At 44.1% G+C, this 12,338-nt stretch overlaps 1 protein-coding gene and 1 long non-coding RNA gene across 4 annotated transcripts in view; one reads left to right on the top strand and one right to left on the bottom strand.

Moving 5' to 3' along the window:
• LOC139606990 (RNA-binding Raly-like protein) overlaps positions 1 to 12,338 on the bottom strand; it is a 48,061-nt gene that overhangs the window by 33,571 nt on the left and 2,152 nt on the right. For 2 of the 3 annotated variants that reach the window (XM_071459514.1, XM_071459524.1), the window contains exon 2: positions 4,663 to 4,735. In XM_071459514.1, coding sequence (XP_071315615.1) covers positions 4,663 to 4,735 — 73 coding nt within the window. Of the gene's footprint in view, positions 1 to 4,662; positions 4,736 to 8,441; positions 8,630 to 12,338 lie in introns of those variants that run through there. The other variant, XM_071459505.1, reaches the window with a different exon arrangement.
• Positions 8,788 to 10,582, top strand: LOC139607023 (uncharacterized). The gene is made up of 3 exons (XR_011684759.1): positions 8,788 to 9,758; positions 9,847 to 10,117; positions 10,447 to 10,582. It is a non-coding gene; the product is annotated as an uncharacterized lncRNA (long non-coding RNA).

Raw genomic sequence — 12,338 nt, 5'->3', positions numbered from 1 at the left:
CACTGTTGTTGCTGTCGGAGTCGTCTCCACTACAGTGTTTTGTGTTATATTGCTGATGATATTCATCTAATTTCCACAACAGGCAACAGAAACCAGTTCATTTCGACTTCTCAAGGCTACTCGGTGTCAGTTTCACTTGTAGTTGGACTTTGGACGGAGTCATTTTAAGTATGTGGAGACATCAGTGTGTGAAACGATCTCTCCTGTCATCCGGACGCTCTGTCGTTACCAGACCTGTCTGAGGTCGTCTGTCACGCTCATGTGCGCTTGTTAAAAGCTGATTACAAACCAGGTTAACTGTGTATGTGGCAGAGAAACTTGTTCTCCTGGAGAACTCTGGTTTTTAATCCCCCATCAACTGTAACCTGGTTATTTTCACTGAATGAGGGTCCTCACAAGTGTAGAAATGTGTTTGTGTGTCTGTGTGCAAACCAAACAGAGAGAGGACGCAGCCATCGATCATATTGGAGAGAGTCAGTGAAGCCTCAAAGAGAAATGGCATAATTGCACAACAGAGTGTGTGTGTGTGTGTGTGTGTGTGTGTGTGTGTGTGTGTTATGTTAAACTAACAGCTGCTGGACTCTGTGACAGATCATCCAACATGATGACAAACACTTTGAGTTCACACTGATTCGAACTAAACAAACACATGGAGACACTGAAACACTGCGCAGTCAAAACCTGTTGTGTTTACACACAATCATATATTTTATTTACTTATCTTATTTTAAGATGCTTTATCGTAGGCTAACCTGGATGTTAGCATCACCCCGGTTCCCTCCACAAAAAACCAATGGGATTTTTACGTCAGCTTTTGTTCAACTGCTGAAAATACAATCACCAGAGGTAAAAAGCTAATGTTCGGCTATAAACCAACTAAACCACCACTAAACTTCAACCTGTAGTTTCATTAAGCTCTGACCTCTTCTACAAAACCCTCTTAGAAACTATTTCATGTCACTGGTTCTCGAAGGGATCCCATACATTTCAGAAAATCAGCCAATCCAACAGATGTGAGCATCAGGATTCAGATTAGGATCAACTATCAGTCACAGTGACACTGAAGAAGATGATTGATTCAGAATTTGAGACGCATCACGACTTCAAAATGTGTTTGTCTGTTTTTTTGTCTTTTTTCATACATAAAAAACTCCTGACAATTCCTCATCTTCCTCGTCCAACACTGGTGTGAGATTGAAACGTGTAGTGTGTCATCTAGAGACAGATTAGCAGTTAATCATCTCGTCTGATTAACGACGATCGAAGCAATTAAAACCTCGTGGACTCTGGGGGACCTTTGAGCCCGTCTCAGTAATGCTACAGGGGAGACAGTGTTTTTCTGAATGCTGTTTAGCTTCACCGCGCCGGTGCAGTGAAATACTGATAAAGTGTAACACACACCCACGCAGCTCTGTTTCTTTCACCTCAGACCGGAGCTCAGAGTTTCTCCCCGGAGTCACCGTCTCTGAGGCTCAGAGTCGGTCTGAAGCGCTGAGCTGCACAGGCTGCTTTAAAAAGCTTCTCTTTGAGACATGAAAGGACGTCTGCGGGTAGAGACGTGATTTGAAATGCAGGACGGGGCGACCCGAGGCCCTCTGAGGGCTTCGGTCTGAGAGATGAGGCTGTGGAGGAATCGGGCACAGAGCTGAGAATCAAAGGGAAACTGATGATATCACACTATCCACATATTTGCCCGATAATAGTCACAATGACTACAGATAATTTGTTATATGTATGTATGATATAAGTGAAGTGAAAGTGGTTCTTCTTGACTAATTCTACTCCATCTGAAAGCTCTGAGTCTCCTCATTCTCTGTGTTTAGGATTCACACATCACTGCAACTGGTTCAGACTTTTGGCTGTGGCTCCAAAGTCTTTTCCATCACGCAGGCTTTAGATTCATGTTTTATGCCAAAACAAACAGTCAAGGCCAAAAAAATCTTCTATTCTTGCTGAATTTTTTGGTTGTAAAATTTAAAAAGATTCCTTCTAAAGGTGACAGCTGTATGACTGTAATCAAAAGCGGCAAAGAAGAAGATTTTGAGTACATTATTTTCAAGGTAAAGAACAATAATCATATGAACTGAAGGAAAAACAGTTCAGACTTGAATATCTGCAGGACAGGAAAGAAACACCTCAGTATCAGTGTCAGTAAGCAGTGGTGATCTAAGACTCTGGAACCCCCCACCCACCATGCAGATGTGCAGACGCTACAATTTACAGATGTCTCCTAAACACCTCATATGCAGGCAATCAGTAAATGCACATCACACATGAGGTGCCACCAGGGGCCCCGTTTCCCCCTGGGGGGCCCAAACATTTACTTGGTTTTCCTCTTCTGATGGTGGGCTGCCCTAACAACTAGAAACATACTGCAGCAGTGAAGTTAGACTGAGCTACTGTAAACTAACAGGGCAGCTGTGTATACTCTGTACCTGTGGAGGTAAAACAGCTGACTCCTCAGGGGAGAAATACACTGAGGAACAGACTATTTTCCACTTGAAGTAAACTGTGAGAGGCTGCAAAGATCCAACTTTTCATGAAACCTGGGACAGTATGTAACAAGTTTTTCCTTGTTACCTGAAGTGTCTTCCCTCGTTGCTGCTGAAGACTTTTGTCATTGATAAATGGCGGACGCCCACTGAGCTCCTGTATGTTTTTATCTCAGGCAGGTTCTCGGCTGCTCAGAGCAGGTTTGATGTCGTTAGTTTTGATTAGGACACAGAGAAGGAGGTCGAACCCATCTGGAACACAACCTGGTGTGTTCAGATGGGAAAATACTACAGAAAACACACACACTCACACACACACTGATGAGGTAAGGTGTGTGTGGAAAGAAAGACATGCACCCCATGTCTGAATAAGCACCCTGGTCAGACCTGAATGAACGAATGTCCCAGTGATGGACGGGCACACACAAGATTACAACACACTTTATACAGAAGGTTTTTGTGTATGAGGAGCCGTCCAACCATGAAGTAAAAAGCTGCAAACAAATCCCAGGCCGTCGTGCGCAGACCCAAACAGCACAAGCAAGAATATCTTACAAAAGCAGCAGAAAACCTGGAGCTGTTCTGTGATTTAAAAATATCACGTTTCACGCCGCACATTCAAGAATCAACGTGTTTAATGTCACGTACTTTGAGCCTATGAGTCAAAATGAGTGACTGTATATAAAGATGGACGACGTCACAGCTCCCCAACAGTGAAACTGACCGCATCATTCGCCCCCTGGTGGCTGGCTGCAGTAAAGGTGATAAGGCCCGCCCCCTCCATGTTAGCGGACAGGACATGGGCTGAACAAAAAGAAAATCTGATAAGATTGGTTTTAATTAGTTATTTGATGCTATGAAACAGGAGTGTAAAATCTTGATTGACAGCTATGACAGCTATGACGGTCGAGCGGGTCTATGGGCGGGACCTGGATACTTACACTCCCTCACCACTGCACAGATGGCAGCAGCGCTCGTATTAGGGATAGTTTTGCTTCATTTTTGCACAGTGGGAGGAAGTGGAGACACATCGTCCATCTTTATGAAGAGTCAGAGGTTGATACTAAAAACATTCTTTCCAAATATGTCTACTTGTCATCCATCTCAGTATCTTTCCAGATTGTGTTCTTCTGATGGATTTGTTGCTGTCTCCTGCCCTGAATAAGTCTCTGCAGTGAATCTGAGCCTAAAATGCTCCCAGAGCTCAGCATTAAATTTGTCTACAGCCTCCATAAGCTGAAGAAAAGGAAAATAGTCACATCGGACTAATATTATCAGATAATAGTGTATTTGGCAAATCTGGTGGTTAGTTTTTCTGGAATTGTGGCTGTACTGATAATGGACATGGCATTCATGTGGGATTATTTCTAAAATCCACAAACATCCTCAGTCCAGACCATGAACTCTGACCCTTCACCTCACTTTCGATCAAAGAATTAAAGTTTATTTAAGTCTGCTGTCTCTCAGCGCTGCAGCAGCTGAATTAAGTGAAAGTCATTTCGGTCCTGTTTCCACCGGTGCTCTCCACGGAGCCTCGCAGTCCCAGCAGAGCTGGCTGTGCGGCTGCCTGGCTGTAAATCCCAGCTCTGGCCGGCACAGAGTCGTGTTCGTCCCAGGTTTAATCCGTCCAGCGGCGGGCGGCGGTGGGATTTGGAGGACGGTTTGGCTTTAGTTTCCATGTAAACAGAGAATGAGGTTAAAGCCAGGGACAGCTGGACCATCGCTCACTGTCAGTGTCACACAAACAGCAACAGCAGAACCACTGAGTAATAAGCAGCACTGAGAATACTCACACCACGACAATACTGCTGCTGAATAGTACCACTGTCACTGCGCTCTTACTATGAGCTGCAAACATATCTTCAATGTGCCTGTAAAATACTATGGGCCTGTTTTCATCGTGCAAAACAGAAGTTTTTGGGGACATGAACTGTGTGGGCTGCTATTTTGGTTCATGTGCAAAGTGCAAAACAGGAGAAAGACTCTTCAGGAAATAACATTGTTGACTGAACGGTGCAGAGCATCACAACATGAACACACAGCACCACAAATGTGCAGCCTGAGGGGGAAGATGGTGCAGGTGTCTTACATTTAGTGAGGATAATGATGGCAGAAATAAATAATTGAAATGTTGGTGAAGCCGTTTAGGCCTGTAGCTGCACACACACACCTGTAGGGGGCGCCGCTGCCTCTCTTGGCCGTCGTGGTGCGACCGGCTCTCTGCTCGCCGTTCATCCTGGTGTCTGAAAAACAAACCATCAGATCAGGTTAGATGCTGATGCCTGGTGTCGCACCGCCTGACCCGAGGGAGACAGCAATGGAGGTGGACAGGTAACACAGTCTGACCCCGCCGGAGGCTCTCACACACACACACACACACACACACACACAGCTCACAAAATGAACTGAATAGAGACTTCTGCACAGCTACACCCTCTCCACACACACACACACACACACAAACACACACAGGCCCAGCGGGCTCAGCCGGCCACCTTAACGAGTGGCCTGAGAGTCTAATTGGCCTCCATCTGTCAGACTAGAGTTAATTTTCTCTCACATTCATGTTGCTTCGCTGCCTGTCCATCAGCCTGAGACAGACAAACACTCTTCTGGCCGTTTGAATAGAATTTGAGGCCTGAGATTAATTCTAGAAAACACCATGAATTCTGTTCAGACAGTGAAGTGAATTTTCACCTTGAGTCACTCACACAAATTTGACCACTGCACAATTTGTGTAGTCTATGTTTATCAGCCCCAAACAGCCAGAACACAAACCGTGCTGATGTTAGCTGTAAGCTAGTTAGAAATGAACTTGAAGACTGTGAGATGGGAATGAGCCAGTTTCCTGTGAGTCTAAACTAAGGTGACCAGCTGTCCCTGTTTACCAGGGAAAGTCCCCAGAAATGTCCCTGTTTTTAACTGTGAATTAAAAACAGACCAGAGAGAAAGACGGACAGCAGAGCAGACAGGCAGACTGGCCACTAGCTATGGCAGCTTCACAAATGAAGCTAAAACCATCAAACAGAGTTATCCCATCAGATTCTTTAGTTTTTTGTTGTTGTTGTTGTCGATAAACTGGGCAGCAAACTAATGAAAACAAACATAACCAAAGCTGGAACCCGAAAAAACTGTTTTCATGTAAGAAGAAGTGAAGAAGAAGAAGTTGCCCGACCATCTGCAATGGAATACTTTTATGAAAAATAGTTTTGGTTCTTTTGATCTTTGATCTTACGAACTAAAGGAATATAAATAATCAAGGAATAGACAGACAACCAGACTTCAGGACCTCTTCACAGGTAGGGAGTCACCACCTGTCTCGGTGGTTCATGATGCTGGTAAATCTGAATGAATTCTACTTTTTTACTCATGGTTTTTGTAAAATGAAGACCAGGTATTTTGGTTAAACAACAAGCTCACACACATGTTATATTAGTGTTTTTTGAAGTTGAGGTGGTTAACATGTTTGTGAACAGCTGTCTCTTTTGGAATCAGGTCTCCACCTGATGAATCTCCGTCCAGTGTTCCCTCTCTTTCAGCTCTGTGTTTGGTCTCCACCACCTCCTGAGGGAAACATCTGGTTCTTTAGCTGCTAAATGCTCCACTGTATTCAGCAGCTGCTCTGTCTGTTGTTTGCTGCTGAGCAGGTAGCGAACAGTGGGCTAGACTGTGATTTCCATACACTGAGGGGCTCATTGTTCAGCAGCAGAGCCGTATTGATCAGCAGAGGATAGTGAGAAACATTCCTCTGATTGATCTGATACAAGCTCCACAAAACAAACCATCAAGTAAAGAATATTGGTTTTTTTTTTACTGCAGCGATTAGGTGTCATCAGCTCATCATTTACATTGTATTTTCTAAATCTCTCTGTGTTTCTGTGCTTGTGACTTGTCAAACATCATCGGTACTGTCCCAATTCAAAGTTCACATTTAGACAAGTGTTCTTGCTTTGTGCATCTTATCAAGGATGCTTCCATGTGTCAATGGCACCGATGGACACGATACAAACAAACTTTTCAACATAAAGGGTCAACAAGTTGGGTTTGAGTTTTATTTGGCCAACTAATTTACAACCATTTAGATTTTAAATGAGTTCAAACGAACGCCTACTACAAATAGGCAGCCTCCGGGGCTGACACACTGAAGTACCAAAAACTGCAGCAGTAAGTGTTTTCTTATGATTACACAGTAATCACTTTGTGAGATTATGAGAACACAACAGTGTTTGCAGAGTTCATAAAGTTCCTTTTCCCACAGCCACAAAAAAACAAATGAAAACACCTCGTCTGGATGGACGTTTTCCCTCCATCTCTTCAGTTAGACTCGGGCTGTTCAGCCAACATTTGGATTTTGTAATTGAAAGCTGAGAGCAGCGTATCTCTCCATGACCTCCATCAGTGCTCGGCGCTTGGCACTCGGCTCCGAGGACCCCCTGCATGTCAAACCGTGTTCGGCGAGGCAGCAGCTGGCCCTTCGCCTCCCATCATCCCCCTCTCCCCTACCGCAGCGCTGACAGTTGGCAGCAGGGTTGTTTATGGCTGCCACGCCGGCTGCAGCTTGTAGGACATTAGTCTTTTAGTGCGAGGTTTATGAGCGCCGTCACTCACCATCTGTTAACTGCCAGGGTGCCTTTAATCGTTCCCTCCACCAGAGATCGATAAGGCTGCCAGGTCGCCGCGACACCCACGGCGTGCTGAACGGGTGATTGTGCATCATCGACTGAGTGATTACAGCTATTTGCTTGCTTATTGCTTTGCATTGTTTGGATGACACACCAGCTTTACAGGGAGGTGGGGAGAGATGGAGAAGTAAAAGAAGGGCAAAATGAGAGAGGAGGGGAGGCAAGAGAGTGATGACAGGACAATTTCACACCCTCGTGGTTATTGGTTTTCAGGGACAGGCTATTCAAAGTTTGGCAGGAAACCCAGAGCAGAGCAGAGCAGAGGCCGGCTGCAGCCGTTTGGATGAGGCCGGTACGACCACCTCTGTCCGTCCATCTATGTTTGTCTGTAAGTGTTTGTCAGGGAATGTCTGTTTGCTGTGCGGTAATGGTGATGATGTGTCCGCCTCCTACAGATTTGTGTCTGTAAAGTTCAGAGATAAGTTTCAGAGTTGTCATCGTGTGGTGGAAATCAAAAACAAACTGACAAATGTTTTCTGTCAAATTTCAGCCTGTGGGATCAGATCCGTAGTTCTCAGCAGACCCTGGTCTTGAGACCCTGTTTTCTCTAGAACATATTTTCTCACATTACTGTTCTCTTGATTCCCAACGTCTCTGTGAGAACACAACATTATCTCCAGGATCATTTAGGACTTAATACAGTATTTCTACTAATGCTGGGATACTTGAATTTTACTTGTATACTTTATTTGATACTTGTACTGTTGTGTTGCCTGAGGCCTCTAAATATGTCAAACTCTTGTTTAACATATTCATGTTGTAGTTTTTTTTTTTTTTTAATCTGTGATACATCATGCACTTATTTCATTGCTCTAATTGGTTGTAGGTCTATGTAGCTCCATCCAGAGGCTGGTCTGTGACTGCTGATAACACTGGGTCCAGACCCTTTCACAGCAGGGAATCAACAGAGACAGTGAAAAATGACAGATGATTTCTTTTTTTATGTCCAGGAACATTTCTGGTACATCTCTCTAACTCTCACTCATGGGTCCATCGTCTGTCAGATACGCAGCCAAGCCAAACATCCACTCTAGTAGCTGGTTGTTTCACCTAAAATCTGGACTATGGCCATAGAATCAGTTGTTTAAATACCTAATGAAAAACACCTACTGAGGATTGTAGTTGTTAGTCAAGTCTATAACATCTCTCAGGTTTTATTTTAATGTTTTAAGTGATTGCTGTAACCTGTTTGTATTTTCACTGTCCAGGTTTCTCCTGTAAAACAAGACATCTGGTGAAATAAAAGGACAAATTCAAAAAAACTCACCACACCTGCATTTTCTCTTTTTGTTCAGTGTGCAACAACAAAATGTCCAAAAAACTTCAAACTGCATGTGAGCCACACTCCAGGCAGGAACTACCTCCAGGTGAGCTCCTGAGGACCTAGTCACATGACTTCTTCCTGTCAGGTGACCTGAACAGGGTGTGACCTAATAAATCCAGTCAAAACAAAAACAGTGCTGCGGTGAAAAATATTAAAAATCTCTTCCCACTGTGATTTTTTAAGGTGTAGGAAAATAGAAATTATTTCAAATACAGCTGAGCACCGACACTGCAGACAACACACATCAGTCACCACCCGTCTGCTGCAGCTCTCAGCCAGGAGCTTCTCACTCACACTCCTGTTCAGCACTAACACTGTAAACATGAGCCTCATACATGAACACAGCAGCGGCTGCGAGGCTCCACTAATGCTACTGATGGTCAGTCTGTTCACCGATTCGATTCTTTGTCATGAAATTTGGTTCAGACGTTCATGCTCCCTAGCGGATGAGCTGTAACAGTTTAGATGATCCTCTGACTTTTCAGGACAGTACCTGAATGTGTCCAGTACCTTGGTTTATGACCAAATGCCACAGACTGTAACTAAAGATGGACGTAGGCTCTGTGACGTTACCCACAGGTTTCTGAGGAGCGGTTTTGAAGCTCAGAGTGAGCTGCTCCTCCGGCGCCATCTTGGCAGTGCCTGACTCCGCCCCTAACTCCCAGCTAATCCAAATATGGTCAAAGAGGGGGGTGTGTGTGGAGCTGAGACTTCAGTGCATGTCACTTTGTGGCAAGCATACGCTCACCCACCTGTCACTCAAAGAGGCCACGCCCTCAATTATACAGAACTTTAATCTTTAATAAAATGTAAACAGGTGAGTTCTATAAAATTCAGCCGTACAGTCGTCATGAAGGAGGAAATTACTTGTAGAGACCAAAACAGTTTTTGTACCAGGCTGTAGACATGTTTATTTCTGCTGTAAAGTTGGACATTTGAACATGGGAGTCTGTGGGGACTGACTCACCGTTTTAACACTTCAGTGTTGGCTTCATTTTTCAGTCATAGAAGATGCTGCTTGTCAAGTTCCTGCAGAACTAATAACACTTCCATCCACTTTTATCCAGAGCACTTTACAATTTACCTCTCATTCACCCATTCACCCATTCACACACACACACACACACACACACACACACACACGAAGGCTGCTGCTCTGACAACCAGGAGCAATCTGGGGTTCAGTGCCTTTCCCACTTCACACTTCGACATGTGGACAGGGCGACCTGCTCCACCTGCTGAGCTACAGCTAGCTGACAGGTAGGTGTCTGTTCATGAGATTTCATCATTAGAATAATCCACGCCCCTAAAGTTGCCATTCAAGGCTTCATCTGCTGCTCTGCTCCAGGTTTCATTCACAAAGGCTACGATGTCCCTGAAACTGAATGTTAATGATCTACAGCTGCCGACGACACGTCATCAGAGCAGCGCTGCTCTGTCACAGACAGACAGGAAACGATCTGACACGAAGCTGACGTGACGTTCATGGATATGGACCAGAGAATATCACAGCCGTCACTGGGTGATGTTAGACTGTCAGGTGTTATGACAGCAGATGATGTTGGATAGAAACCTGAAGACCCTGAGGCAGCCAGAGGAGGGGGAGCATGTAGACACTGGTGTAACAAAATATGCTGTTAATGATAAAATGATAAATTGTGAAATACCTCTCAGGAAATTGGCAAACTGTGATGATGATGGATGGATAATAAGCTGAACAGAATATTAAGTTTGCATTAACTATGGTTCAGTTGTGTATTTCATTATTTACTTTCAGCATCATATTTAAACTACAAATTAAAGCCTATGTCTTAAGTTTCCCTGTGAAGAACACAGGATGACCTGTACGACAATCTTTTCTTTTAAACCACTTATACGTGTTGTGATGACCCCTGGGCTCCTCTTGGGGTTTGGGATCCTTGACTAATCTGTGTCTCTTTGTCTGCAGGTAGCTGGTCGGTACATCTGGAACACCTGTGGCCCTCTCCTCGCTGCAGGGTGTACAAGTCCTGGCTGTTGACTCGCTGCTTCTTTTGATCCTTATGTTTAGTTGTGCACCTTACAACACCTGCACTCACATACCTCACTCACGCACACCTCACACCACTGATTTTACTGATTTCTACACCTCATACTCTAAAGATTTAATTTGGCATCCTAATTTGGTTCAATAAAAATATTCTTTATTAATCCTAATTACAGTGTGTCTCCCTGACCAACACAGCCTCCTCCCCCCAGGCTGCAGATATGTCTCTGCTATTCAAAACCTTAATCAGCCTCCACGCCTGTCTTGAAGTCCTGAACTGGGTCTAGCTGGACTGTTTTTTTTAGCAATGTCTTTAAATTCTGAGTTATTTAAACACTGCTGTTACGCTGGACTAATTTATGCTGCTTCTTCAGTGGTTTGCTTGTTTGGCTTTGTGCACTGTGACTCTAATTTCAGAGGGTGGATGATGCGTTTACTGCTGCCTTGTTCCCGTCAACACTGATGATGCAAAGTGCTTGTTGCATTTTGGGCTTGGCTGCGTTTACACCTGATGACCTGATGCACCACAACATAATCACAACTCATGAGCTTCCCTCATCAGGTGCAAAAAACCCAAAAACCCATTTTCACCAGCAGTGATACCTTCACTGACTTCTTCAGATTCCAGACGTGCACGTTTTCATTAGAAAATCCAACGAAAGCCCAGCAAAGACATTTTTTTTTGTTTCTACACTACAGAAGATTCTGACTCTTTAACCTGGGCCCATCTCAATCAGACACCACTGATCAGGGGATGCGTCTCGCAGCACACAGGGTGGACTGTGTGTTTGCTGCTGCATTATGTACCACATTTTCATCCCTGATGCAAAGGGCTTGTTGCTGTGACTTCTGAAGCATTTAAGGAGTAAATGAGCGAGTTAATTGAACTTGACACATAAGCTCAGTAATTCTAAGACATTACATTCAGCCAACAGCTATTCAGTCACAGGAGTCACCTGTCAGATTTACTCATGGCTGCATTCATTCTTACAGCAGTAAAATAATATATCGGGGTCACTTCTTCACACCCTGGGAATAGCAGCCACTGCTGAAATGTTGAGGTCAGTTTTAGAAAAACCGTAACGCTGGTGATATTTTTCATCTGTGACCATGAACGATGAGGATGTGAGTGCTGACATTTCAACGATTTCACAGATGAATACACAGAACCTTGAACTTGATTCTCAGTAATGCGTGTGGAGGCTGAAGTGGATACTGATCACTATCATGGTGAGCTGTGTTTTCATCAAGTGTTAAATGGCAGCATGTTTTCCTTCTTTAATGGAGTTTTTGTTTAACAGATCAACAAACACACACACACACACACACACACACCTTTTTACCGTCTAGTGGGGGGAGCCTCTTTAAAGGTCCCATACAGTCTAAACGTAGATGTCCATGTGTTTGTGATTATAAAGCAGGTCTAGGTTCTATATTAATACTGTGAAAGTATCAAAGCCTCAGTCCACAGAGAAATGCACACAGCCTGTATGCAGAAACTGAGCCTTAAAACCAGCCGTCAGGACTTCTGGAGCTTTGTGATGTCACAGAGTTACAAGCAGTCACCGCTCTCAGCCACGCCCACCTGGACCCACCATCAAACCTTGAAGGATTTGGTTTCTCTGAGTGTTTACCTGAAATCTGCAAAATTTTTACTGGATCACTCAGAAAACAGTCAGCCAATCAGAAGAGAGGCTCAGATCTTCTCTTCTGATTGGCTGTTGTTACTAGAGCTCCATAGAGATGTAAAACTACACTGAGATGGTTTTTGGTTAGGGATGCACCGAAAATTTTCGGCCAAAAATGACCCAAAA

This window comes from Trachinotus anak, unplaced genomic scaffold (assembly GCF_046630095.1).
Source record: "Trachinotus anak isolate AG129_WGS33_773 ecotype Australia unplaced genomic scaffold, CSIRO_AGI_Tana_v1 ptg000002l, whole genome shotgun sequence".
Classification (NCBI taxonomy): domain Eukaryota; kingdom Metazoa; phylum Chordata; class Actinopteri; order Carangiformes; family Carangidae; genus Trachinotus; species Trachinotus anak.
This window is presented reverse-complemented; position numbering and strand designations above follow the sequence as displayed.